General features: G+C 63.2%; 2 protein-coding genes and 2 non-coding genes across 5 annotated transcripts; 2 read left to right on the forward strand and 2 right to left on the reverse strand.

Annotated features, from left to right (window-relative positions):
- Positions 1-208: 208 nt before the first annotated feature.
- TRNAC-GCA (transfer RNA cysteine (anticodon GCA)) lies at positions 209-280 on the reverse strand. Its single transcript has one exon. It is a non-coding gene; the product is annotated as a tRNA-Cys (tRNA).
- A 2,579-nt stretch (positions 281-2,859) lies between these two features.
- On the forward strand, positions 2,860-2,949 carry TRNAI-UAU (transfer RNA isoleucine (anticodon UAU)). Its single transcript is given in 2 exon segments — positions 2,860-2,897; positions 2,914-2,949. It is a non-coding gene; the product is annotated as a tRNA-Ile (tRNA).
- A 3,549-nt stretch (positions 2,950-6,498) lies between these two features.
- CACNB1 (calcium voltage-gated channel auxiliary subunit beta 1) lies at positions 6,499-16,276 on the reverse strand. Of its 2 annotated transcripts, none has more exons than XM_061361007.1 (13): positions 16,169-16,276; positions 15,095-15,181; positions 13,641-13,760; positions 12,307-12,429; positions 12,099-12,235; positions 11,908-11,984; positions 11,562-11,710; positions 9,599-9,679; positions 9,456-9,514; positions 8,482-8,591; positions 7,677-7,828; positions 7,485-7,580; positions 6,499-6,827 (listed from the first exon to the last, which is right to left on the reverse strand). In XM_061361007.1, the coding sequence occupies exons 1-13, from the start codon at positions 16,253-16,255 to the stop codon at positions 6,543-6,545; spliced, it is 1,563 nt and encodes a 520-aa protein (XP_061216991.1). In that variant the 5' UTR covers positions 16,256-16,276; the 3' UTR covers positions 6,499-6,542. The 2 variants fall into 2 exon arrangements, with proteins under 2 accessions (XP_061216991.1, XP_061216992.1); XM_061361008.1 differs by lacking the exon at positions 11,562-11,710 and adding an exon at positions 9,836-9,855 and having other exon boundaries at positions 6,501-6,827.
- Positions 16,277-21,000: 4,724 nt separating this feature from the next.
- On the forward strand, positions 21,001-23,993 carry RPL19 (ribosomal protein L19). The gene is made up of 5 exons (XM_061361009.1): positions 21,001-21,140; positions 22,057-22,179; positions 23,077-23,197; positions 23,322-23,432; positions 23,812-23,993. Exons 1-5 carry the CDS (start codon positions 21,035-21,037, stop codon positions 23,933-23,935), a joined length of 585 nt encoding a protein of 194 aa, XP_061216993.1. The 5' UTR covers positions 21,001-21,034; the 3' UTR covers positions 23,936-23,993.
- Positions 23,994-26,781: the final 2,788 nt, after the last annotated feature.

The raw sequence follows: 26,781 nt of genomic DNA on the forward strand, positions 1-26,781 counted from the left end.
ATCCTTTGGGGGGGGGGTCGGGCACTGTGGGGGTCTCTGGAGGAGGTGGCTCCATCCTTTTGCAGGGGGAAGCGACCCCCCCCGTTGGGGTCACCCGAGGCTGCGGGGAGCAGGACACGAGCCACCCCCCCCCCCCGGTTGAGGTGGGTGATGGGGAGCAAATAAAGCGGACGGGAAAAAGGACCCCCCCCAAAAAGAGCATCAAAAGAGGGGGCACCCGGATTTGAACCGGGGACCTCTTGATCTGCAGTCAAATGCTCTACCACTGAGCTATACCCCCGCCGCAGTCACTGCTTCCTCACTCGCCCTGCAGCAGCGCTGCATCCAACGGCATCCATTGTGCACCCCCGCCCTATGGACACCCCTTTGTGCACCCCATTGAGCACCCATGACCCACAGACTCCCCCATGCACACCCCCCCTTCCGTCTCACCTGCCCACACAACACCCCCCCCATTTGCACAGCAGGGGTCGGAGGATGCAGCCCCCAGACTCATCGGTTTAGGGGGGGACACACGGGCCATGGCATCATCACCCCCCAAACCCATCCGCACAGAGCAGGATGGAGCCAGCGCAGGACCTGCCTGTGCGAGCACTGCAGGGACTTGGGGGTGCTGCGGGACCCCCGGGGGTTGGGGGGGGGGGATAACGGCACCATGTGGGGCTTCCGTGGGGCTTCCGTGGGGCTGGAGGGATTAGAGCCGGAGACAGCAGCGTTGTGGGGGGAGCACCCAGCGGGGAGCGGATGAAGGGAGCGATTGTCCCCATGGAGCGGGGTCAATATTTGCTCCCGGAGCCGCTGGGCAAACACGGAGCGAGCGGCGGCAGCGCCCGGGGCACGATCCGGGGGACAAAGGAGGTTTGGGGCCACCCCAGTGCGAGAGGCCCCGTGTCCCATCGGCCTCCCCCTGCTCCCTTTTTACATGGGGAAACTGAGGCACGAACCAAGGCTCAAGGAGGGGGTCATCTCCATCCCCACATCCCTGCAGCTCCAAAGAGGGGGACCCCGCAGTGTCCCTGCCGTGGGGACAAACCATGGCAGCGATGGCATCACTGCAGGAGCCAGCCCTGGGCTGCCCTTCCCCGCTTCAAAGTGTATTGGAGAGGTCGGTGGGTACCCCCCCCCCCCCTTCGGCCTGTTTGGGACCACACTGTCTGTTGGGATGCTCCGGGGGGGGGCCATTAGCGGGTTTGCCCAGCGCCAGCGCAGCTCAGCCGGGTGATAAGGGCCCGGCCATGCAAACACCTCGTTAGTGAACCCATTAGGGAAGGTGCAAAGCCCGTCACCCCCCGGCAGTTGTGTGTGCACAGGGAGGGGCACAGGGACATGCATGAAGGGAGGGGGGCACAAAGCAAACACCGCTCAGATGCCAACTGCGTGCCTGCGTTTGCCCCCTGTTTTCTCCTCCCTCCTCCCCACTGCCCGCTATGAAATGCGGGGGACAAACCCCAAAGCTGCTGTTGCCTGGAGGTGCTCGATTCCAGCACCCCAAACCATGGGGGACGGGACGGACATAGGGGCACCCCAAGCTGCACCCACCCGGCGCCGGAGCCAGACTGCACCGAGGGGGCTGTTTGCTTTGGGGCTGTTGCCCGCAGCGAGGGGAAGGCTGCAATTACGTTAATCCCTTAACCCCTGATTGCCTCCTCCTTCCCCATTAGGTGGGCAAACAGTTTTAGCAGCAGGGTTCATGATAGGCTCTGGGCTACAAATACCCCGTGTGCCCCCGGCTCGGGCACCCAGCGCCACTGCCAGCACCATGCCGATGTCCCCGGCCATCCTCATCCTCATCCTCATCGCCTCGCTCCTGCCTGCGGCCTCCGGGTACCTCTGGGCCTGGATGTACTCGCTGCCCCATCAGCCCCCCGAGGAGGCAGCGTTGGGGAGGAGCGCCAGCCCCGGGGACAAGGCCGAGGAGGTGAGGGATGGGTGCCCGGTGCGATGGGTGACGCACGGAGTGGGAGCAGAGATGGGTACAGGAGAGATGGGTTTAAAGAGGGTGGGAGCTGGGTCTGCAGCAGGGGCTGGGGCAGAGATGGGTACAGGAGAGATGGGTTTGTACCAGGGTGGGAGCTGGGTCTGCAGCAGGGGCTGGGGCAGAGATGGGTACAGGAGAGATGGGTTTGTACCAGGGTGGGAGCTGGGTCTGCAGCAGGGGCTGGGGCAGAGATGGGTACAGGAGAGATGGGTTTGTATCTGGGTGGGAGCTGGGTCTGCAGCAGGGGCTGGAGCAGAGACGGGTACAGGAGAGAAGGGTTTGTACCAGGGTGGGAGCTGGGTCTGCAGCAGGGGCTGGGGCAGAGATGGGTGCAGGAGCGGGGTTTAAAGGCAGGGTGGGAGCTGGGTTTGCCCCTGGGATGGGAACCGGGGCTGGGAGAGCACGGATGGGTCCAGGAGCAGGAGGTGGCTTTGCCCCTAGGGTGGGACCAGAGATGGGTACAGGAGAGAAGGGTTTGTACCAGGGTGGGAGCTGGGTCTGCAGCAGGGGCTGGAGCAGAGATGGGTGCAGGAGCGGGGTTTAAAGGCGGGGTGGGAGCTGGGTTTGCCGCTGGGATGGGAACCGGGGCTGGGTCCAGGAGCAGGAGGTGGCTTTGCCCCTGGGGTGGGAGCAGAGATGGGTAGAGGAGAGATGGGTTTGTACCAGGGTGGGAGCTGGGTCTGCAGCAGGGGCTGGAGCAGAGATGGATGCAGGAGCGGGGTTTAAAGCCGGAGTGGGAGCTGGGTTTGCCGCTGGGATGGGAGCAGGAGCTGGGTCCATGAGCAGGAGCCGGGGTTACAGCAAGGAGGGAGCCGCGCTTCCAAGCGGGGCGGGCGCGGCGGGGCCGGCAGGGGGCGCGGGCGCGGCGGGCGGCGCCGGGCGCTCCAGTGGCGCAATCGGTCAGCGCGCGGTACTTATAGGGCAGTACTCGAGCAATGCCGAGGTTGTGAGTTCGAGCCTCACCTGGAGCAGGACTTTTACGTGCCCCGACAGCCGCCCCCCCCCTTTCTCCCCATTGCCCCCATTGCCCCCATCACCCGCTCTCGCTCCCATTCGCGATGCGCGAGCAGCTTTTGCCCCGGAAGCAGGGATGAGGATGGGCTCTATGTCTGTGTCCCCCATAGGCAACACCCTGCGGGCCGGCCACCCCCTGCACCCACGGGCACTTCTGCGACGAGCACTTCGGGCTGTGCCTGCCCGAGCGGCCCGAGGGGCAGTACTGCCGCCGAGACACGCACTGCGCCCGCGGCCTCCTCTGCATGTTCGGGAAGTGCCAGCAGCCCGTGCCCGACGGGCAGGAGGGTGAGTGGGGACCGGGTTTGGATGGGGGACGGGTGGACGGACATCGAAGCATCACCCCTGATGGAGGGGGGCACCCACTGGTCCAGCTCCATCCCTGTCCCTATCTCGGGGACCGGCCTTGGATGGGGGGGGACATCGCAGCATCACCCCTGATGGAGGGGGGCACCCACTGGTCCAGCTCCATCCCTGTCCCTAGTGTGGGGACCGGCCTTGGACGGGGGGGACATCGCAGCATCACCCCTGATGGAGGGAGGCACCCACTGGTCCAGCTCCATCCCTGTCCCCAGCTCGGGGGCTGGCCTTGGATGGGGGGGACATCACAGCATCACCCCTGATGGAGGGGCACACCCACTGGTCCAGCTCCATCCCTGTCCCTATCTCGGGGACCGGCCTTGGATGGGGGGGACATCGCAGCATCACCCCTGATGGAGGGGGGGCACCCACTGGTCCAGCTCCATCCCTGTCCTCAGCGCTGGGACCGGGCCGGGTTCCCCCTTCCCTTAACGCTGTTCCCCATCCCCGCAGGAGCTCGGTGCGTGCGGGACGAGGAGTGCGGCCCCGAGGGGTGCTGTGCGCGGGTGCACGGCGAGAGCGTTTGTCAACGGCGGCTGGAGCGGGGCCGGAGCTGCCACGTCCCCCCCGGGGGGCTCGCCTTCAGCATCAACCAGCTCTGCCCTTGCCAGCGGGGGCTCGTGTGCAGGGCGAGTGCGCCCCATAGAGAGTGAGTGCGGGGCTACCGAGGGGGGGGCTACGGGGACCGGGAGCGCGGTGTTACCGGTGTGCGCTCCATCTCCGCAGGAAGGCGTTCGAGTACCGGCCCGAGAAGAGCGAGTGGCGGTGCCGGCAGCCCTGAGATCAACGGCTCCTTATTTATTGCCTGTAAATAGCGCGTCCGGAGCCGGCAGGAACCATCGCCCATCACCGTGGCTTCGGGTTCCTCCTATCCCCAGCGTGGAGCCGGGCGGGTCCCAGCTCCATCCGCAGCAGTTCCCGCTTTGGTTGGGCACTGCAGGGATGAGTTGTGTCCGGTCTCAGCCCTGTGTATGTGTATGTGTGTGTGACCCCCCCCCGCACACCAGGCACAGCCACGGGGCAGGTCTCACCGAACTGTTTATTACAAAGAACCAAGCGAGTGGGGCGAGCCCCCCCGTCCCCCCCAAATCATCCCCCCCCCCCCCAACAGAATAAATAAATAAAATACACTTTTTTGGGTCTTTTAAATAACGGTTCTGGAGGGACATAAATAGGGGGCATCCACTGCCCATGGGGGGGGGGACCCCACTGCCTGGCGAGCACCAGGGCAGGCAGGTCTCAAAGCACTTGGCAGCAGTGACACTGTGTGACCCCCCCCCCAAAGGGGAAACTGAGGCACACATGGGCAGAGCGGGGTGTCGTCGTCCCCCCCCCCTTTGACCCCTCCAAAGCTGGGGTGGGGGGGTGTGGGGAGGGGGGTGTCTGGGTAAGGCAGCGACCCCCATCAATGGGGCAAGCCCGGCCCCATGGGGAGGGCTGGATGTGGGGTGGGGACACCCCCATCTTGGTGTGGGTTGGGGGGGGACACACACACATAAAGGGCACCCCGGGGCGCAGGAGAAGGCAGTGCCCTGGGGGGGGACACACACAGAGACAGGCGCACAGACAGACACAGCAAAGGGGGGGGTTTGCCCTGTGCACCCCAATCCCAGAGCAAGGGCCCCCCCCCATAGGGCAGGCCAGGGCTGGGCTGCTGTTAGCACGTGTTAGACCCCCCGAAACTGGCTCAGATTTACCCCCCCCCCAAACTCAAGCAGATCCCCTCCAAGGCAAACACATGCAAACTGTGCCCCCCCCTTTGGGCACGCAGCACCCCAATACCCTGCACACACTGCACACGCATGCACTGCCCCCTCCCCAGGGTTGGGGGGCGCTGTGGGTCACAGCCCTGCAGTGGGGCAGTGCCAGGCTGTAGGCACTGCTTGGGGGGGGGGGGTGTGTGATGAGAGCAGGGCCCCCCCCCGGATGGCAAAGAGCACCATGGAGGGGGGGACACATACACAGAGCCCCCACCATGGGGCAGGGGATGGGCTGGGGGGGCCCATTTGGTCACTTGCCCCCCCAAAGCAGGGAGGGCTTGAGGCACCGCAAGATGCTGGGGGGCTGCGGTGTAACGGGGGGACACCCCCCATTAAGGAATGGGGGTCCCAAGGCAAAGCAAGGGCTCCCCATGGGGGCACAAAGGCAGCTGGTGGGGGTCCATCCCTGCCCGCACCCCCCCATCACCCTAACGGGGGGTGTAAACATCCTGGCCCCATCGCTCCCCATCGCTCTGCCCCATAGCCCGGCTGTGGGGCTCCCCCTCACCCCACTGCCCTGTGATGGGGTTCGGGGGGGGTGTGGGGGTGGCAGCCGGGGGGCGCCCCACAGGCTCCGGGTCCCCCGGTTCCATCTCGATGTCGGTGGCGCAGGAATCCCCGGGCTCGGTGCCGGCCGCATCCGCGCTGCCCGCGGGCTCCACGTCCACGGTGTCCTGGCGGGACAGGCGGGGGGGGGGCTGCCGGGGGGGGCGGCCGCGCTGCCCCGGCACCGGGTACGGACCCTGGTTAGGAGAAGCAACCACACCGTGCAAGGAGGGGGGGGGTAAGGAGTGAGGGGGGGGGTTAGTTGGGGGGGGGGGGCACATGCGTTCAAGCCCAGCCTGGCCTGCACACGCTGCTCACTCAGGACATGACTTGTGTCAGGTCTCAGCCTGGGGGGGGCCATGGTGATGGGGTGATGGAGAGGGGGGGTTTGTGCCCCAGCAGACACAGACAACACAGGACATGTGTGTGTGTGTGTGTCCCCTGCCATTGGGTGAGGATAGCGGTGGGGTAGGGGTCTGTGCCCCCCCCAAGCTGGTCCTGGCCCTCAGTGTGGATCCGCACCCCATGATCCCAAAGGGGATGGGGGGGGGGCTAAGAGGGGACATGGATCTCAGTGAGACACCAACCTGGGGGGGGGCACCGGTCCCATGGGGGGGGCAGACCCTGAGGGGGGGGGGATCCAAGGGATGGCCCCATCCCAACGGGATGCAGCTCCCCAGTGTGACCCCATTGTGGGGGGGGTGGGGGGGGTAGCACCGGTCCCATGGAGGGGGGGATGGCCCCATCCCAGCGGGATGCAGCTCCCCAGTGTGACCCCATCCCTCGGTACCCCCCCCTCCATCCCATAGAGGGCACCCTAAGGATGGTCCCCGGTGCCTGGGGGTGATGCTGCATTGATGTGGGGGGGGGTTCCAGTGTGTGTCTCACAGCGCGTGCTCCTCCAGGGCACCGGGGGGGCCGGCATCGGTGCCCCCACGGCCCCAGAGGCCCAGGTTCCTGCGCAGGGAGGTGAGCACCTGTACCTGGAGGTTGGAGACGGGCGCGGGGCTGGCGGCCAGCGCCGCCGTGGCCATGGTGCGGTTGAGCAGCGGGTTGGGGGGGTTGCTGCTGGGGGGGTGCGTGGCTTTCCAATAGGCCTCCAGGTACTCGGCCAGGTGCTCGCAGGCCTCCTCCAGCTGGTTCTCGTCCAGCACGATGTCGAACATCTCCTAAGGGGGACGGGGGGGAAAGGAGGATGTGGGGGAGAGCAGGGGCTATGGGGCTGGGCTATGGGGCAGGGAGATGGGGCAGGGTGAGGGCTATGGGGCAGGGTGAGGGCTATGGGGCAGGGCTATAGGGCAGGGCTATAGGGCAGGCTATGGGACAGGGTGAGGGCTATGGAGCAGGGCTATGGGCCAGGGTGAGGGCTATGGAGCAGGGCTATGGGCCAGGGTGCGGGCTATGGACCAGGGCTATGGGGCAGGGTGAGGGCTATGGAGCAGGGCTATGGGCCAGGGTGCGGGCTATGGGTGGGGGCTATGGGGTAGGGCTATAGGGCAGGGAGATGGGGCAGGGTGAGGGCTATGGGGCTGAGCTATGGTGCAGGGTGAGCGCTATGAGGCAGGGTGAGGGCTATGGGGCGGGGGGGGGCTATAGGGCAGCGCTATGGGGCCCCTGAAATAGGGGTAAATCCTATAGGAGCCGGCGGGAGGTGGAGCCTAAAGGATGGGGCGGGGGCACTAGTTGAACAGGGCGGAGCTTACGGGCTATGGGCGGGGGCCTATGCTAAGGAGGCGTGGCTTTTGAGTTAAGGGCGGAGCCTATCTGCGCGGGTGGGCGGGGGCCAAAACGAGGCGGGGGGCGGGGCCGGGGGCGGGGCTACGCACCGGGGGGCACTGCGCCAGCTTGTCCGAGGCCACCATCTGCACGTTGAGGTGCTTGGCCTGCGACTTCCCGCGAGACTTGACCAAGCGCTGCAGGACCTGGGCGGAGGGGCACAAGGACCCAGCTGAGCTCCGTCCGTCCGGTACCCAGCACCGGGTCCCGGTCCGTGTTATCCCCCACAACCACAGCCCCACCTTCGGGGAGGCGATCTTGATGTAGACGATGATGGGCGCCAGGGAGGTCTTGGCCAGCTGGGCAGGGTGGTTGATGGTGTCGGCATCCAACGCCACGAGCTGCAGCGTCCGCGCCAGCTCGAAGATGCGCTCGGTCTCGCTCTGCACCTCGGCTGCGGGATGGAGACATCGGGGTCAAGGAGAGGGGGGGACGGGAAGAGGGAAAGGGTTAAACCCCCCCCAAAACACCCCCCCACACCATGACCCTCTGATGAGCATATGGGGATGAGCTCCACAACTCATTAGGGTTGTAAAGGAGGGATGCTTCATTCAGCACTGAGGCTCCTCCAAAAGGATGCGCGCCCCAACTCTGCCACTCTGTTTCTATTCCATTGAATGATCAGCTAAACCCATGTTGAGCTTCACGCCTCATACATATGCAAAACCAAACAGGGTGTCCCCAACCCAAGGCAGAGAATGGGGGGCCAAAGGGATGTGTTCTGTTCCCCCCACCCCATTGTCCCCACACACACACACACACCAGGGGTGTCCCAAGCTACATACCCAAGACATCTGTATCAGGAGCAGGGGAGGAAGGAGCAGCGCGGAGGGGAAGGAACCCAAAGGAAACAACAGAGAGAAGATAAAAGAGGAGGAGGAGGAGGAGAGGCTGAAACAAAGGGGTTGGGGGGAGCACAAGGGACAGGGTCCCCCCTTGTTGGTCATAGGGACAGGAGGCTGATACAGATGGAAGCTTGGGATCAGTGTTAGGGGGTTCAATGGAGGAGGAGGAAAGGGGGGTCCCCATGGGGGTGCTGAGGCTCACCCAGGCTGGAGCGCGTGCTGGAGCGCTCGATGATGGTGTGCTTGCTGGGGTTGTTGAGCACCGAGCGCTTGGCCAGGGAGATGTCGGCCGTCACCCTCGTGATGGAGATCCTGGGGGATGCAGGGGGGGGGCACAAAGCGGGTGCAAAACGCACCCCCAATGAGCGCACACCCCCCCCTTCACCCCCCTCCTGTGCTGGAGCTGGGGCGCCCCCCAACAGCAAGAACCATGGGGCAAGGAGTTAAGGGTCACCCCATGGGGTTAGGGGGTTCCCCCATGGGATTAAGGGGCGCTCACGATGTTAGGGGTACCCTCCATGGTGATAGGGGTCCATCACCTCATGGAATTAGGGGTTCTTCGGTGTTAGGGGTCCCCCCATAGGGTTAGGGGTCCCCTTGTGGTGGTAGGGGTCCCCCCATGGGGTTAGGGGGTTCCCCCATGGGATTAAGGGGCCCCCACGATGTTAGGGGTCCCCCCCATGGTGATAGGGGTGCCCCCCATGGTGATAGGAGTCCGTCCCCTCATGGCATTAGGGGTTCTTTAATGTTAGGGGTCCCCTCGTGGGGTTAGGGGGTTCCCCCATGGGATTAAGGGGCCCCCACGATGTTAGGGGTCCCCCCATGCTGTATTGGGTCCATCCCCTCACGGTATTAGGGGTTCCTCTTTGGTGTTAGGGGTCCCCTCATGGGGTTAGGGTTTTTTTCCCCATGGGATTAGGGGTCCTCCATAGGGTTAGGGGTCCCCTTGTGGGATTAGGGGTCCCTTTATGGAGGGAAGGGTCTCCCACATAGTGTTAGGGGTTTCCACCATGGGATTAGGGGACCCCTCATGGGAATCACCCCTCCTTGGGGTGAGGAATCTCCCTGTAGCATCAAGTGTCCCTCATGGGCTCAGGGGTCCCCTGTTGCTATTAGGGACCCATCATGGGGTGATGTGTCCCCCATGGTATCAGTGCCCCCCCCCCCATGTCTCACCTGCCATCAAAGCGATGCTTCAGGAAGTCAAAGAGTGCTTTCTGCATCATATCCGTGACCTGGGCAGGGATGCACAGAGGGGTCCATGGCACCGGGGTCCCCCCCCCCATATGTCCCATTCCCCCCCATACCCCACTCCTCACCTCGTACCCCTTCAGCGACGGCCCCACCAGGATGATGGGGCGCATGGAGGGGACCACATCATAGGGGGGCACGTGCTCGGTCTGTGGGGCAGAGCTGGGGGTCACTGGGGTGAGCAGCACACGGATGGAGGGCGGGATGAGGATGCTCAGCTTCACCCCTGTGGGGGGGGGGGGATGGACACCCCCAAACCCATCCCATGGTGGGGCCCTCCCCAGGGGGGTCCTGTCGGTACTCACCGACTTCTGCTTCTGCTTCGCTACGCGCCGAGGGGCCGGGGGGGCCGGGGGCGAGAGGAGACAAACAAGGCATGCGTGTTACCAGCCATGGGGCACAGGAAGCATCGCCCTGCTCGGGGTTAGGTGCTGGGGTGCAAGCGGGGGGCTCACCCCCATTTAAGCCTTTGCAGACCCCCCCCAAAACACACACACATCCCCCCCATGGTGGGGCTGTGGTTGCACCCAGAGCAGCCCCCCCACCACCCCCAGGGTCCTGCCCAGCTGAAGGGGAGGGATGGTTCATTCTCATCCGCAGGGGGGTGAGGGGGTGACACAGCGGCCGTGCTGGCACACACCATGCGCACACGTGGGGAGCCCAGGCAATGGGGGGGTATGGAGTGGTCCATCCATAGGCCATGGGGGGAGGCAGACATGGATTCATCCATCCCATGGGCCAGGGGTTGATCCATCCATAGGACATGGGGGGAGGCAGCCATGGACTCATCCATCCCACAGACCAAGGACTCATCCATCCCATGGACCAAGGACTGATCCATCCCATGTACCACGGGGGGAGGCAGCTGCAGACTGATCCATCCCATGGACCAAGGACTGATCCATCCCATTGATCACGGGGGGAGGCAGCCACAGACTCATCCATCCCATGGACCAAGGACTGATCCATCCCATGGACCACAGTGGGATGCAGCCACAGACTCATCCATCCCATGGACCAAGGACTGATCCACCCCATGGACCATGGGGAGATGCAGACATAGACTCATCCATCCCATGGACCAAGGACTGATCCATCCCATGGACCAAGGACTGATCCATCCCATGGACCAAGGACTGATCCACCCCATGGACCATGGCCTGATCCACCCCATGGACCACAGTGGGAGGCAGCCACGGACTGATCCACCCCATGGACCAAGGACTGATCCACCCCATGGACCATGGCCTGATCCATCCCATGGACCAAGGACTGATCCATCCCATGGACCATGGGGGGATGCAGCCATAGACTCATCCATCCCATGGACCAAGGACTGATCCACCCCATGGACCATGGCCTGATCCATCCCATGGACCAAGGACTGATCCATCCCATGGACCAAGGACTGATCCATCCCATGGACCATGGGGAGATGCAGCCATAGACTCATCCATCCCATGGACCAAGGACTGATCCACCCCATGGACCAAGGACTGATCCATCCCATGGACCACAGTGGGATGCAGCCACAGACTCATCCATCCCATGGACCAAGGACTGATCCACCCCATGGACCACAGTGGGATGCAGCCACAGACTCATCCATCCCATGGACCAAGGACTGATCCATCCCATGGACCATGGGGAGATGCAGCCATGGACTGATCCATCCCATGGACCAAGGACTGATCCATCCCATGGACCATGGGGAGATGCAGCCATAGACTCATCCATCCCATGGACCAAGGACTGATCCACCCCATGGACCATGGCCTGATCCATCCCATGGACCACAGTGGGATGCAGCCACAGACTCATCCATCCCATGGACCATGGCCTGATCCATCCCATGGACCACAGGGGGATGCAGCCACAGACTCATCCATCCCATGGACCATGGACTGATCCATCCCATGGACCACAGTGGGATGCAGCCACGGCCCGCTCCACCCCATGGCCGGTGGGGGAGGCAGTGTTAGGGCAGGCAGGGTGCAGCAGGCGAGCACGGGGCCCGGCGGGTGCCGTTACCTTCCTAAAGAAGGGGATGCGCTTGTTGTGGGCTGGGGGGGTGGTGACACTGCTCACGCTACTCTTAGGGGAGCGGTGGGTCTCCATGGCCGCCTCCTCCTCCTCTAACTCATCGGGGTCAAAGGCAAAGCTAGGCATGTCCAGGGCACCTGGGGACCGGGATGGGGGGCAACCGGAGCAGGGGATGGGAGAGAAGAAGAGCGATGATGGCGATGGAAGAAGGGGAACATGGAGGTGTGGGGATGGTGGGAAGAGCAGGAGGGGATGGGGATGGAGATAGGGAAGGGGTGCACCCGCCTGCCTGCACCGGAGCTATGGATAAGAAGGGGGGGTCCGACACCCTTACCGCTGGCTGGGGGGGTCGGCCGGCGCGTCCCCGTCACCGCATCACCCAGGCTGGAGCTGGAGTTGTCGCCTGATTTGCTGCATGGAGAAGCATGGGATTGGGATGGGGATGGATAAGGATGGGGGTTTGGGGGGGGGGGTAGCACCTCCCATAGCTGGGATAGGAGCCCCCCCCCATTGGATGGGGCGCACCTGGAGCTCAGGCGGTTCTGCCTCATCTTCTGCTCCTGCAGCAGCCTCATGGTGTCCAGCTTGACGGGGCTGGGGATGAAGCCGACCTCGCAGCCCTCCTTCACCAGGCGCCCGATCCACCAGTCATTGTTGTACTTCTGGGGGGGGGGGAACCCATGAGAACCCCAATTCCTGCTGCTCCATCACCCCCAAATCACCCCGCGCCCACCTCCTTGATGTGCAGGAAGTCCTTGGGCTCGAAGCAGATGGCCATGCCCTGCACCGGGACATCATCGCCGGCTGAGGGGTTGTACCCGACGTTGGTCCGGACGGCGAACGCCACCGGCTTCGTCTGGCAATGGGACAGGGATCAGCACCTTCTACACCACCCACACCTCCCAGCAGCCACAGGGAGCTGGGGGCACTGGGAGCCATGGGTGCCCTGCACAGCCCCGCACTGGGGCACCAATGGGGCGGTGAAGAGGGGCTCACTGCATGGAGTAAAGGGAGAATGTGGGATCCCAGTGCCTCCCAGTGCACCCGCTGCTGCCCAGTGCACCCCAGTGCACCCAGTGCTTCCCAGTGCACACCAGTGCACCCAGTGCACTCAGTGCCTCCCAGTGCACCCACTGTTCCCCAGTGCTTCCCAGCGCACCCCAGTGCTTCCCATTGCACCCAGTGCCACCCGGAGCAACCCCTGCTCCCCAGTGCATCACAGTGCTTTCCAGTGCCACGAAGTGCACCCATTGTCACCCAGTGCACCCCCTGCTCCTCAGTGCCCCCACTGCTCCCCAGTGCTACCCAGTGCACCCACTGCTTCCTAGTGGCACCCAGTGCCCTCTAGTGCCAGCCCTGCTCCCCACTGCTCCCAGTGCACCCCCTGCTCCCCAGTGCCATCCAATGCACCCAGTGCACCCACTGCCACCCCCTGCCCCAAGTGCTCTCCAGTGTACCCACTGTTCCCCAGTGTACCCATTGCTCCCCAGTGCCTCCAAGTGCATCCCCTGCTCCCCATTGCACCCAGTGGACCCACTGCTTCCTAGTGCCACTCAGTGCCCTCCAGTGCTACCCCTGCTCCCCACTACATGCAGTGCCCCCCAGTGATCTCCAGTGCACCCACTGCTCCCCAGTGCAACCATTGCTCCCCAGTGCCTCTCAGTGCCCCCCAGTGCACCCACTGCTCCCCAGTGCTACCCAGTGCACCCAGTGCCACCCCCTGCTTCCAGGTGCACCCAGTGCCACCCACTGCTCCCCACTGCTCCCCAGTGCACCCAGTGCCACCCACTGCTCCCCAGTGCTACCCAGTGCACCCAGTGCCACCCACTGCTCCCCAGTGCACCCAATGCACCCACTGCTCCCCAGTGCTACCCAGTGCACCCACTGCTCCCCAGTGCTACCCAGTGCACCCAGTGCACCCACTGCTCCCCAGTGCAACCATTGCTCCCCAGTGCACCCAGTGCTCCTCAGTGCCACCCACTGCTCCCCAGTGCACCCACTGCTCCCCACTGCCTCCACCGCAGTCGATGCTGTGGGGCAGGGTCCGGACCCCCCCCCCTTTCCCACCTTGGCTTTCTCGAGCTGGGCCATGGCCTGGAGCTCCGCCTCCCTGCGCAGCGCCTCGCGGTCCTCCTCCAGCGACACATCCGAGTCCGACGGGCGGCTCGTGTAGGACTCGGCCGAGCCCTGCGGGGGGGACCGGGACCGGGACCGGGACCGGGACCGGACGGGACGGGGTCAGTGCCCCCCCCCCCATCAGCACCCAGCACCCATCCCCCCCAACCCCGTGTCCATGGGGGGGGGGACACGAACCCGGACCCCCCCCAGCGCTGCCCCACGGATCCGGTCCCCGCGGTGATGGGAGCCGCAGCCGCCCCCAGCGCTCCCGCAGGGAACCGGAACCGGAGGAGCCCCCCCCTCCCTTTGGAATGAATTGGGGGACCCCCCCCCTTTGCACCTCCCCATTGCTCCCACTCCCATTGGCAGCGCTGCCCCCCCCCCCCCATGGCAATGGGGTCATCCCAGGACATGACTTGGAAGGGGTCAGAGCCCCCCCTAACCCACAGCAACCCCCAGCCCCATGGCAATGGGGGCTGCAGGGGAGGGCGAAGGCACCTGGGTGCCCCCCAAGTCCCTCCAGACCCCCCCCTACCCATGGGGTTGTGGGATCCCCAATTTACCCCATGGAGGTGTTTAGGGGGGGGTGCTCCCCTTCACCCCAACCCCAACCATGGGTCAGCAATTGGAGACACCCCCCCCCCCATCCCAAATATATGGGGCAGGGAGACCAAGGGCTCAGCCCTGAGCCCTATGGCGAGGCTTTAAGGGGGGCAGAGGGGAGACCCTCACCCCACACCCGCCATGGGGATGGGGACCGAGGGGTGCTGGGGGGGGGCAGAGGCTCACCGGGGCAGCGGGGGGCTCTTTACCGGGTACCTCCATGGCTGTGGGGCCGGGGCGAGCGCTGGGCACCCGCTCAGGTTTCAACCCTGGGTATATTTAGCCCAGAGCCGGGCAGGGGTGGGGGCCACGGGGGGGGGGGGGGAGAGACCAAATAGGGCCCAATATGGGGGGGACACATTGGGAAAGGGATGCAGGACCCCAATATGGGGATGCAGGACCCCAATATGGGGATGCAGGACCCCAATATGGGGGTGCAGGACCCCAATATAGGGGTGCAGGACCCCAATATGGGGATGCAGGACCCCAATATGTGGGTGCAGGACCCCAATATAGGGGTGCAGGACCCCAATATGGGGATGCAGGACCCCAATATGGGGGTGCAGGACCCCAATATAGGTGTGCAGGACCCCAATATGGGGGTGCAGGACCCCAGTATAGGGGTGCAGGACCCCAAATTGTCGCAGTGACTGCAGGGCTGAGATTGATGATGGGTAATGGGGGGGGGCACAGCAAGGTTGGCCTCAGCCATTGCAATCAAACCTGGCTCCCATTGTGATTCCCGGTGGGAGGAGGGGACCCCCCCACCCCAATGTAAGCAGAGCCCCCCCTTTGCTCACCTGCCTGACGAAGCTGTTGGAGGTGGTGTCGGATGAGGTGCTGCCATCCGAGCGCTTGAAGCGGCTCTTGCGCCTGCTGTACTTGCCCTATGGAGAGCAATGGGGGAGCCCCATGGCTTGGGGGGGCAGCTCTGGACCCCCCCCCCCCCCCCAAAGCATTGCTCCATCCCTCCCTCTCTTTGCCCCACAGGTTCCTATGGGATGTGAGAAGGGAAACTGAGGCAGGGAAGGGGTTGCTCCCATTGCCATGCATCCCAAGGGCCCAGCATCGCCTCATCCATGGGGATTGGCTCTGTGATCCCAATGGATAAGTGCAGGGATGGGATGTGCCCCCCCCTCCATAAACCTCCCCCCCTCCAAACCAAACCAGAACCCACAGAGGTGTCTACTATGGGGGGGCACCCACATTGGGATGGATGGGGGGTAATGGGGATGCCCCAGTGCCCCCCCTAACCCTGTGTCACAGGGACAGCTGGGCCCAGCTGCCACCACCACGGGGGGGGGGGGGTCCCATAATGGGCAGCTCTGGGTATTTTTAGGTCCTTTCCCCCCCCTCCTCCTCACCCACCAATGGGAATGGCCATGGGGCTCAGTGTGGGATCCCCATTGGGGGGGTCACCACAGACCCCCAGAGACCCCCCCAACCATGGAGATGGGGGGGACCCCCAGCGCCTCCATCCCTTCTATGTGTGTGTTCCCCCCCATTGTCACCCAAAGTGGTTGAATGTCCCCATAGGGGCGCAGCACCCAGACACCCCCATGGGGGGCACATCCCTTGTCCCCCAAGGGGATAAAGGGGGGGGGGGGGCACACATAAACCACCCCAACAGAGTTTTCCCAATCCCTAAAAGTTTCCCCATAGCACCAGCATCGGAGGGGGGTCACACACACACACAGTGACACAGCACGCCCAGACCCCCACATGCACCCCCAAACCTACGATGGGGCCTGCATTAAGGATAGCTTCATGAGGGGGGGCACGCTGTTTTGCACGTTGGAAAGGGGGGATCACCCTAATTATGGGGTGTATGGGGGGGATCAATGGGGCTCTATTGCAGCCGGGGGGGGGGTCACCTGGAGAGCGGCGTTGTCCAAGACGTCCATCTGGATGTCCTGCGTGGAGCTGGGGGGGGTCCGGGCCATGCCGCCTTCCCGCACCATGGAGCAAGCCGGGGCCGGCGGCGGTGGAGGGGGGGGAACGGGATGGGGATGATGGGGATGGGGATGGGGACGATGGAGCCCGGGCCTGGCCTCGGCGGTGACGGCGAGGGGAGGAGGAGGAGGAGGAGGAGGAGGAGGAGGAGGAAGGGGAGTGGGGACGGTGCCGGAGTGGGGGGGGCCCAAGGGATGGCGGCGGCTGCCTCCGCCTATGGCCGCTCCCACCGCGTTCCGGCAGGGATGGGGGGTGCGGAGCCGTGGTTGCTATAGAGGGGACCCCAAACCCCCCCCCTTTATAAAGAGGAGTCCCCAACCCCTTGCCCTTCCCATGGAGGGCACCCCTAAAACATGGGGAAAGCGAGGGGGGGGGTGATGCAGAGCACCCCAATGGGATGCTCAGTGAGGGGGGGAGATGGGGGAACACCCCCCCCCCCCCAGTGTGTGGGGCTCGGGGGGCACACACATACAGAGGCTCCATTGGGATGCTCCAGGGCTCCCCCAGGACGTGGGTACCCCTAAACCCCATTGACTCCCACCCCATCCTGCCCATAGAACAAGGGGCAGATCCAAGGGGATGACCCCCCCCCCCAGGCTCATCTCAATGGCACCGGCTGTTGGAACGCCCGAGATTCCTGTTCCATGGGGTCAGGAGCGCATCCCGGGAAGCGGGACAGCTGAGGCCACGTTTCCCATGCTCAGCCCCATCCATCACAGTGGGGAAGGGATGAGCTGCCCAAAGGGTGCAGGATGCGACCACCACCACCAGCCCCTTGTGCTTGACCAAGCTCTGGGTTTTGGGGCTTCACTGCCCCCCCCAAAGCACCAACCCTGCCCCTCTCCTGGGGTGCAAGGCAGGAGGAGCAGCACCCCAGGGTGCTGGGGAGGCAGAGCTGCTGCAGGCAGATGTGTGGGAGCGGGATGCGGTGACAGCATCAGCTTCCCACTGCCAGCGCGGCTCTGATGGGATCTGCTCTGCTCCTGCACCCACAGCATCAGTGATCCTGCACCCACCTGCACCCGCAGTGCTTCTGCACCCACCTGCACCCATAGCATCAGTGCTCCTGCACCCATAGCATCAGTGCTCCTGCACCTGCAGTGCTCCTGTATCCACCTGCACCCATAGCATCAGTGCTACTGCACCTGCAGTGCTCCTGCACCCACCTGCACCCATAGCATCAGTGCTACTGCACCTGCAGTGCTCCTGCACCCACCTGCACCCATAGCATCAGTGCTCCTGCACCTGCAGTGCTCCTGCATCCACCTGCACCCATAGCATCAGTGCTCCTGCACCCGCAGTGCTCCTGCACCCACCTGCACCCATAGCATCAGTGCTCCTGCACCCGCAGTGCTCCTGCATCCACCTGCACCCATAGCATCAGTGCTCCTGCACCCGCAGTGCTCCTGCATCCACCTGCACCCATAGCATCAGTGCTCCTGTATCCACCTGCACCCATAGCACCAGTGCTCCTGCATCCACCTGCACCCATAGCATCAGTGCTCCTGTATCCACCTGCACCCATAGCACCAGTGCTCCTGCATCCACCTGCACCCGCAGTGCTCCTGCATCCACCTGCACCCATAGCATCAGTGCTCCTGCACCCATAGCATCAGTGCTTCTGCACCCACAGCATCAGTGATCCTGCACCCACCTGCACCTGCAGTGCTTCTGCACCCACCTGCACCTATAGCATCAGTGGTCCTGCACCCACCTGCACCCGCAGTGCTTCTGCACCCACCTGCACCCATAGCATCAGTGCTCCTGTATCCACCTGCACCCATAGCATCAGTGCTCCTGCACCCATAGCATCAGTGCTTCTGCACCCACAGCATCAGTGCTCCTGCACCTGCAGTGCTCCTGCATCCACCTGCACCCATAGCATCAGTGCTCCTGTATCCACCTGCACCCATAGCATCACTGCTCCTGCACCCACCTGCACCCGCAGTGCTCCTGCATCCACCTGCACCCATAGCATCACTGCTCCTGCACCCACCTGCACCCGCAGTGCTCCTGTATCCACCTGCACCCATAGCATCAGTGCTCCTGCACCCATATCCACAGTCCTCCTGCATCCAAAGTGTTCCTGCACCCACAGTGCTGCCCCTGTCACTGCTCCAGGACACCCAGAGCAGGACACAACGGAGCCAGCAGAGGAGCATAATATCCCAAACTGGTTTGGGTTGGAAGGGACCTTAAAGCTCCTCCAGCTCCACGGGCAGGGACCCCTTCCACTGGAGCAGCTTGCTCCAAGCCCCTGTGTCCAACCTGGCCTTGAGCACTGCCAGGGATGGGGCAGCCACAGCTTCTCTGGGCACCCTGTGCCAGCGCCTCAGCACCCTCACAGGGAAGAGCTTCTGCCTAAGAGCTCAGCTCAGTCTCCCCTCGGGCAGGTTCAAGCCATTCCCCTTGCCCTGTCCCTACATCCCTTGTCCCAAGCCCCTCTCCAGGTTTCCTGCAGCCCCTTTAGGCACTGGAGCTGCTCTAAGGTCTCCCCTTCAGGAGCCTTCTCTTCTCCAGGCTGCCCCAGCCCAGCTCTCTCAGCCTGGCTCCAGAGCAGAGCTGCTCCAGCCCTCGCAGCATCCCCATGGCCTCATCCATCAGCTCCACATCCCTCTGGTGCTGCTCCCCAGGGCTGGTCCCAGCACTGATCCCCGTCACCGGGCTCCAGGCTCTGCCCTGCCCCAGGTTTGTTGTAGGAACACGCGGAGCCCCATTCCCCCAGCACACGCCTGTGTTTATCCCTGTTTTCCTCTCCCAGTGAACCAGGAAATCTGTTGCCATCGGCTCCTTTTCTCACACCATATGCTGAGCGCCTGCGGCCGCCAGATCCCAAAGGAACCCTTTCCATCCTGTCTCTGGTGCTTCAAGAGCTGGCTTTGGGGGTTCGCACCCTCCAACCGGTGGAAGGAGGCAGGAAAACGGCTGCAAAAGGATGTATTTAGGGCACTATTTGGCATCGGGGTGGTTAAAAAGTGATGTTTTCACTGGGTTCGTTTGCTTTAAAGGGGGGATTTGGTGCCTGAGGTGGGTGCAGTCCATGCGTTATCACTTTGCATCATTCCCTGCTCCCTTCACCGCTGCTCTGGGATGCTCCTCCCGCATTAAGGACGTCGGTTTCAGGCCTCGCTCTTGGTTTTCCTATGCCAGGAGGGTCCGGAACATCCCTGAGCCCGTCCCTGCTTTCCCACCTGCGGGAGCAAAGCGGGCCCCGAGATCCCAGCTCCGATCCCAGCTCCGATCCCTGCTCACCCACACACCGCAGAGGGGAGAGCTTCGGAGCAACTGCAGGGACCAGAGCCCGGACGATGCTGAGCTCGTCCCATCCTGCAGCTCCCAGGCACGGGGACAGGGAACAACCGTGTCCCGGCTCCCTCGGGGCCAACAATGGGACCGGGTCCCGTCCCATTGCCCCTAACCAGGTCCCATCGTCCCCAGTCCGGTCCCATTGCCCCTAACCTGGTCCCATCACCCCTAATCCGGTCCCATCGTCCCCAATCCAATCCCATTGCCCCTAACCTGGTCCCATCACCCCTAATCCGGTCCCATCGCCCCTAACCTGGTCCCATCACCCCTAACCTGGTCCCATCGCCCCTAACCTGGTCCCATCACCCCTAACCCGGTCCCATCACCCCCAATCTGGTCCCATCGCCCCTAACCCGGTCCTATCGCCCCTAACCCGGTCCCATCGCCCCCAATCCGGTCCCATTGCCCCTAACCTGGCCCCATCGCCCCTAACCCGGTCCCATCGCCCCCAGTCCGGTCCCATTGCCCCCAGTCCGGTCCCATTGCCCCTAACCCGGCCCCATCGCCCCCAATCTTGTTCCATCACCCCTAACCTGGTCCCATCATCTCTAACCCGGTCCCATCACCCCCATCCCACTGCATCCCCAACCCCACCGCGCATGCGCAGGCTCCGGCTCGGGCTGTACCACCCCGCACCGAGACGGGGGGGGTACGAAGGAAGGAAACCGCTTCTTTCCTTCCCCCTGCCGAGTCGCTCCGGCTCCCTCTCGCCCTCAGTCCCCGCAGCCCCATCGCGGCTCTCCCGTCACCGAGTCCCGCTCCGTCTCCGGTGCTGCGGGGCACGGAGCTGGGTGGGAACCAAGTGGTACATTCCGCTCCCAGCGGCGCCTGCGCTGGGCGGGACCGGCCTCACGCCTCTTCCTCCGCGCCCGGCCGCCGCCATGAGGTGAGGGGTAGTGCTCTGTGGGGCTTGGGGTGGGTTCAGCGGCCATGGAGGGGGATACGGCAGGGAGCGGGGTCTAGGGTCTCGGTAACGGGGGGAGGCTTCGGTAACCGGGGGGGTCCCGCGGCCCCTGGGGTGGCTGCGGTCTCCGCGGGGGGAAAATGGCGGCCGCGGTGAGGGGAGGGGGGGAAATGGCGGCTGTGGGGAAGCTGAGGGAGGAGCGGGGCCAGGGCAGGGCTCGGCCGCTTGTGCTGGGCACTGAAGGGGCATTGAGGAGCTGGAGCGGGGCCACGGAAGGGAATGGAGTCGGTGCAGGGCCTGGAGCACAGTGCGGTGGGGACGGGCTGGGGGACCGGGGGGGACCTGATCGCTCCCTACAAAGGCCTGGCAGGAGGATGGAGCCAGGAGGGGCTGGGCTCTGCTCCCGAGGGGTGGGACAAGAGGAGCCGGCCTCAAACTGCCCCATGGGGAGGTTTAGATGGAGCTGAGGAGCAATTTCTGCCCCAGAGGGTGCTCGGGGCAGTGCTGCAGTCACCGGCCCGGGTGTGGATGGGGCCCGGGGTTAGGGCTGGGTGCTGATGCAGGAGGTGTTTGCAGTATGCTGCGGCTCCAGAAGAGGCTGGCCTCCAGCGTCCTGCGCTGCGGCAAGAAGAAAGTGTGGCTGGATCCCAATGAGACCAACGAGATCGCCAATGCCAACTCCAGTGAGTGCCCTCCCCGTGGTGCTGGGACAAGCAGGGATGCGGTGGGGACAGGGAGAGGGGCAGGGATGCGGTGGGGACAGGGATAGAGGGGCTGGGACAAGCAGGGATGCGGTGGGGACAGGGGCAGAGGGGCTGGGACAAGCAGGGATGCAGTGGGACAGGAACAGAGCAGCAGGAATGCGGTGGGGACAGGGATAGAGGGTCTGGGACAAGCAGGGATGTGGTGGGGACAAAGGGAGAGGGGCAGGGATGTGGTGGGGACAGGGATAGAGGGGCTGGGATGCGGTGGGGACAGCGGGAGAGGGGCTGGGACAAGCAGGGATGTGGTGGGGACAGGGGCAGGGACAAGCAGGGATGCTGTGGGACAGGGAGAGAGGAGCAGGGATGCAGTGGGACAGGGACAGGGGCTGGGATGCGATGGGGACAGGGACAGAGCAGCAGGGATGCGGTGGGGACAGGGACAGAGGGGCTGGGACAAGCAGGGATGCAGTGGGGACAGGGGCAGGGACAAGTGGGGATGCAGTGGGGATGGGGCAGAGGGGCTGGGACAAGCAGGGATGTGGTGGGGACAGAGGGGCTGGGATGTGGTGGGGACAGGGACAGAGGGGCAGGGACAAGCAGGGATGCGGTGGGGACAGGGACAGAGGGGCTGGGACAAGCAGGGATGCGGTGGGGACAGGAGCAGGGACAGGCAGGGATGTGATGGGGACAGGGGCAGAGGGGCTGGGTCAAGCAGAGAGGTGAATCCAGGACACTGAGTGTGAGGGAGCCCAGTTTCAGATGCCATGGGGGGGTGGGTTTAGAATGGTGTGGGGGGGTCTCCAGTGATGGGGACGCAGGGGCAGGAGGGGGTTTGGGAAGGCAGCGTTGGTGCCTGTGCATGGTTGGTGTTGGAGATGGAGGTTTCTGTCCACAGGGCAGCAGATCCGGAAGCTCATCAAGGATGGGCTCATCATCCGCAAGCCCGTGACCGTGCACTCCCGAGCCCGGTGCAGGAAGAACACCCTGGCCCGGCGGAAGGGCCGGCACATGGGCATCGGTGAGTGCAGCCCCATGGCTCCTGCAGGGCAGAGCCTCAGCCTGCGCTTTGTGTGGCCATGGTTTTCCTCTGGGAGCAGAGAGAAGGGTTAAATGTGAGGGGGGAGCAATCCCAGACACAGCTCCAGGCTGGGCAGAGAAGAGATCCAGAGCAGCCTGAGGAGATGGACTTGGGGGTGCTGGGCAATGAGAACCTGAACAGGAGCTGCTTCAGTGTGCGCTTGCAGCCCTGAAACCAGCAGTATCCTGGGCTGCATCAAGAGGAGCGTGACCAGCAGGTCCAAGGAGGTGATCCTGCCCCTCTGCTCTGCTCTCGTGAGACCTCACTTGGAGCACTGTGTGCAGTGCTGGTGTCCTCAACATCAAAAGGACATGGAGCTGTTGGAACAAGTCCAGAGGAGGCCACGAGGATGCTCAGGGGCTGGAGTAGCTCCTGTATGGAGCCAGGCTGAGAAGGTTGGGGCTGTTCAGCCTGGAGAAGAGAAGCTGCGTGGAGACCTCAGAGCAGCTTCCAGTGTCTGAAGGGGGCCTATAGGGATGCTGGGGAGGGACTCTTCATTAGGGACTGTAGTGATAGGACAAGGGGTAATGGGTTAAAACTGAAACAGGGGGAGTTTAGATTGGATCTAAGGAGGAAATTCTTTCCTGTGAGGGTGCTGAGGCACTGGAATGGGTGCCCAGGGAGGTTGTGAATGCTCCATCCCTGGCAGTGCTCAAGGCCAAGTTGGATGAAGCCTTGGGTGCCATGGTTTAGTGTGAGGTGTCCCTGCCCATGGCAGGGGGTTGGAACTGGATGATCTGAAGCTCCTTTCCAACCTGAACTATTCTATGGTTCTATGAGGACCGTGTTGAAGGTGCAGGACTCCAGCTCCATCCCCATCCTGTTTTCCCTCTGCAGGTAAGAGGAAGGGCACGGCCAACGCTCGCATGCCCGAGAAGGTGACCTGGATGCGGCGGATGCGGATCCTGAGGCGCCTCCTGCGCAGATACAGGGAGTCCAAGAAGATCGACCGGCACATGTGAGCCAGGCCCCGGTGGTGCCGGAGCCCTCCCCACGGAGCACGGCACCAGGGATGAGCCCAGCAGGAGGGATGAGGGGGTCTGGGGCTGCCTCACTGAGCCCGTTCCCTTCTGCTCCCTCAGGTATCACAGCCTGTACCTGAAGGTCAAGGGTAACGTCTTCAAGAACAAGCGCATCCTCATGGAGCACATCCACAAGCTCAAGGCGGATAAAGCTCGCAAGAAGCTCTTGGCGTAAGTGCTGCATCCACAAGGGGGGGGTTCTGGTGCTGGTGGCTCCTTCTGGAGCCTGGGTGAGGAATGGGAGCTAGAACTGGGCCAGAGATGGGCTCTGAGGCAGAAGCTCTTCCCTGTGAGGGTGCTGAGGCGCTGGCACAGGGTGCCCAGGGAAGCTGTGGCTGCCCCATCCCTGGCAGTGCTCAAGGCACAGGGGCTTGGAGCAAGCTGCTCCAGTGGAAGGGGTTGGGGTTGGAACTGGATGAGCTTTAAGCTCCCTTCCAGCACAAAGCATCCCCTGCTTCCATGAGCCATTGCTCCAGGTGGCTCTGGAGCAGGAGCCAGGGTGGAAGCTCCTTGGTGATCCCCACATGAAGCAGCTCTTCCCCTCTGGCAGTGACCAGGCTGAAGCTCGTAGGTCCAAGACCAAGGAGGCTCGGAAGCGGCGCGAGGAGCGGCTGCAGGCCAAGAAGGAGGAGATCATCAAGACCCTCTCCAAGGAGGAGGAGACCAAGAAGTGAGCGCTCCTTGTCCTGCGCACAGAGGAGCCTCGAGCATCCAATAAAGCTCCAGAGCCCCCCAGACTGCTCCCATGGAGTCTCCCCTCTTTCTCTCCAGGGTTTGTGCAATGGGAAGAGCTCCTGCTCCCCACCTTGGTGCTCGTCACAACAGGCTCGGGGTGCAGCCACAGACGGGAAGGGATAGGAGGGAGCAGGGGACCCCCAACCCTCACCCCTGTGGGTGCTGCCAGGAGCCAACCCCCCCCCTCAGAGCTTTTAGAAGCTGCTTGAGCCCCACAGCCCCATCACCCCCAAACCCTCCCATTCTCACCATCCCCATCCTTCCCCCCCCCAAACACAGATGTTTTAAACCTCATTTTTGGGGTCCATCATCCTGAACCTCATTCCAGACCCAAACCCCCACGATGCCACATCCATAGGGGATTCTCTTGAGAACAGGGAACTCTTCAGGTTTCTGGTTTAACTGAGCCCTGTTGGAGCAGCCACAGGAATGGGCTTGGAAGCGCTGCTGCAGGTCCTGAACCACCAGAAAAGCCTCATTTGGGGTGGAATTGGGGCTCCCTGACCCAGAAGGGCTCAGTTCCTCCCCTGGGGAGGTCCCTGCTGCATCTGCTCCAGCCCAGGAGGGTTGAGGCAGCAAAAGCCCCTCAAGGCTCTGCCCATGGACCCTATGGCCCGGGCTGGGTGTCTGAGCAGGAGCAGGGAAGAGCCCTGGACCATGGTCCTGTCCTGGACCAGTGGATCCAGGAGCCACCAGCTCCTCACCCCACCTGAGCCCCAAACCTCAGTGCTCGGTGCCCTCTGTGGCCACCAAACCAAGGCAAGCCCCAGCCTGGAACACTGCCCCATGCACCGGGGTTGGGTTTTGCTCCCCCAAATCCCTCCTGTGGTAAAACAGAGCTTGGAAAATGGTGTTTATTGGTATTTATAAATACAAACATAAAGGAAGAGTCCATTTGGAGACGGATTAAGTGACTTTTCAAGGACACTGTCAAGTAGGTTTTGAGCTACCTTAATGCTGTCAAACCCTGTCTGGAAAACGACAACGAAAAACGCTTTGGGTTCTGTAGTCTTGGGAGTTTCCCCCCCCCTTGAAAACTGGGCTCTGCCACAAGGAAAAATCAAATCCAGCCTGGAAATCCATCAGATCCAGCCTGGAAATCCATCACATCCAGCCTGGAAATCCATCAGATCCAGCTTGGAAATCCATCAGATCCAGCTTGGAAATCCATCACATCCAGCTTGGAAATCCATCACATCCAGCCTGGAAATCCACATCAGCTCTGCCCTGCCCCAGGTGAGCTTGAGCTGTGCCAAGACACCCATTGCTGCTGCCCTGGTACCATGGGAAGCGCCGTTTGTCCTCGGCCACCCCGAACCCTCAGAAGGGAGCCGTGCAAAGGGAGGATGAGGAATGCTCATGGAGGACAGAGGGAATCCACAGGGACCAAGGGATCTGAATAAATAGACTGGATTCAAAGCCAGCTCCAGGGGAAGGGCCGACAGCATCCTTGAGGCGGCACAACGGGGCTCCTGTCAGCACACCACGGAGCGAACGCTGATGGGGTGAAGGAGTAAGTGACCCTTCTGCCTGCCCCCATTGCTTGGGATGGTGGGAAGAGAGTGGGAAGCAACACAGCGCAAACCCTGAGCCTCAAACCTCGTGCTGCACCCCATGGAATGAAGGTGCAGCATCACTTGTGGGGCCAGGATGCTGAACCAGCCCCAGCCAGAGGCATCCATAAACACGGGTCCCTTCCATCCCGGCTGGACCACAGCAGGAGCACAACATCCCCAAAGCGAGCTCTGCCCCATGAAACCCATCAGCCCCCTGCCTGTTCGTGTTCCATACTGGGAGCACTGGGGCTCATCCCGCTGCAAACACATCCCATGGGAGCTGGGGAGCAACGGAGCAAACCCTCCTTTCATCCACACTTACCTGTGGAAGGGGCACAAGCAGCAGCCCCCCCCAGCACTCACACAGAGGGGGATGGCTCGAGCAGGGCAAGCAGCAGAAAGATTCTGCTTGGCTTTTCCTTGGGGATGAAGGGCAGGCAGGAGGGAGCTGGGCTTGCAACAAGGGTTATAACTGGTTCCCCTATAGCACGAGTTAGATCCTTGTCACTGGGAGAACACCTGAAACGCAGAAGAGATTTGGGTACCCAAGCACTGATGAGAAGGGGCTGAGGAGCCTCCTGTGGTACATCCCCCTTGTCCTTCAGCATCCTCCTCGCAGCTCCCTCCAGGCTCATGCTGCTCACGATGGGAAGCTCTCATTGAAACGCCTGATTCCTACCTTTGTGGAGGGGGAATCTCCCAAAGTGACTGCATTAGGAACGTGTCAAAGCAAACCCAAGTGGGATACAGGGAGGGGAACCCCCCCCTTACCCCCCCCCGGGGCCCTGATGTGCCAGGTTTGAGCTGGATCCCAGTGACCTAAGGAAGCCTCTGAGCCGGATGCTACAGGACACAAGAGATGAGCGTTGGCTCCGGGTGCTCAGCAGGGGAGCACGGCTCAATCCTGCCTCATCCCCTCACTGAAGAACGGACACAAGGATTTGGGGGGGGTTCAGGTTGGTTTTCTTTGTTCCCCCTCTGGATGAGAGGCGCGGGGTTAAAGCCTGGTCCTTCCTCTCCCCCTTCCATGTCCAAGGGTTTCCATTCACTCTTCCAACCTCCACAGCAGCGGCCTCACCGCAGGGATCCCACCTGAGCATCCCCAGTGGGAACGGTTCCCAACGAGCCCAATCCACCTGGAGAGAAAGCCAAGAGAGCTCCAGCTCCCACAGCAGAGTCCACCGGCTGGCTGGAGCACGGAGGGAGGGAAGGGGAGGGTGTCTGTCTAT

This window comes from Neopsephotus bourkii, unplaced genomic scaffold (genome assembly GCF_033783945.1).
Source record: "Neopsephotus bourkii isolate Nb327-2 ecotype Australia unplaced genomic scaffold, CSIRO-AGI_Nbou_v1 NB_1044, whole genome shotgun sequence".
Classification (NCBI taxonomy): domain Eukaryota; kingdom Metazoa; phylum Chordata; class Aves; order Psittaciformes; family Psittacidae; genus Neopsephotus; species Neopsephotus bourkii.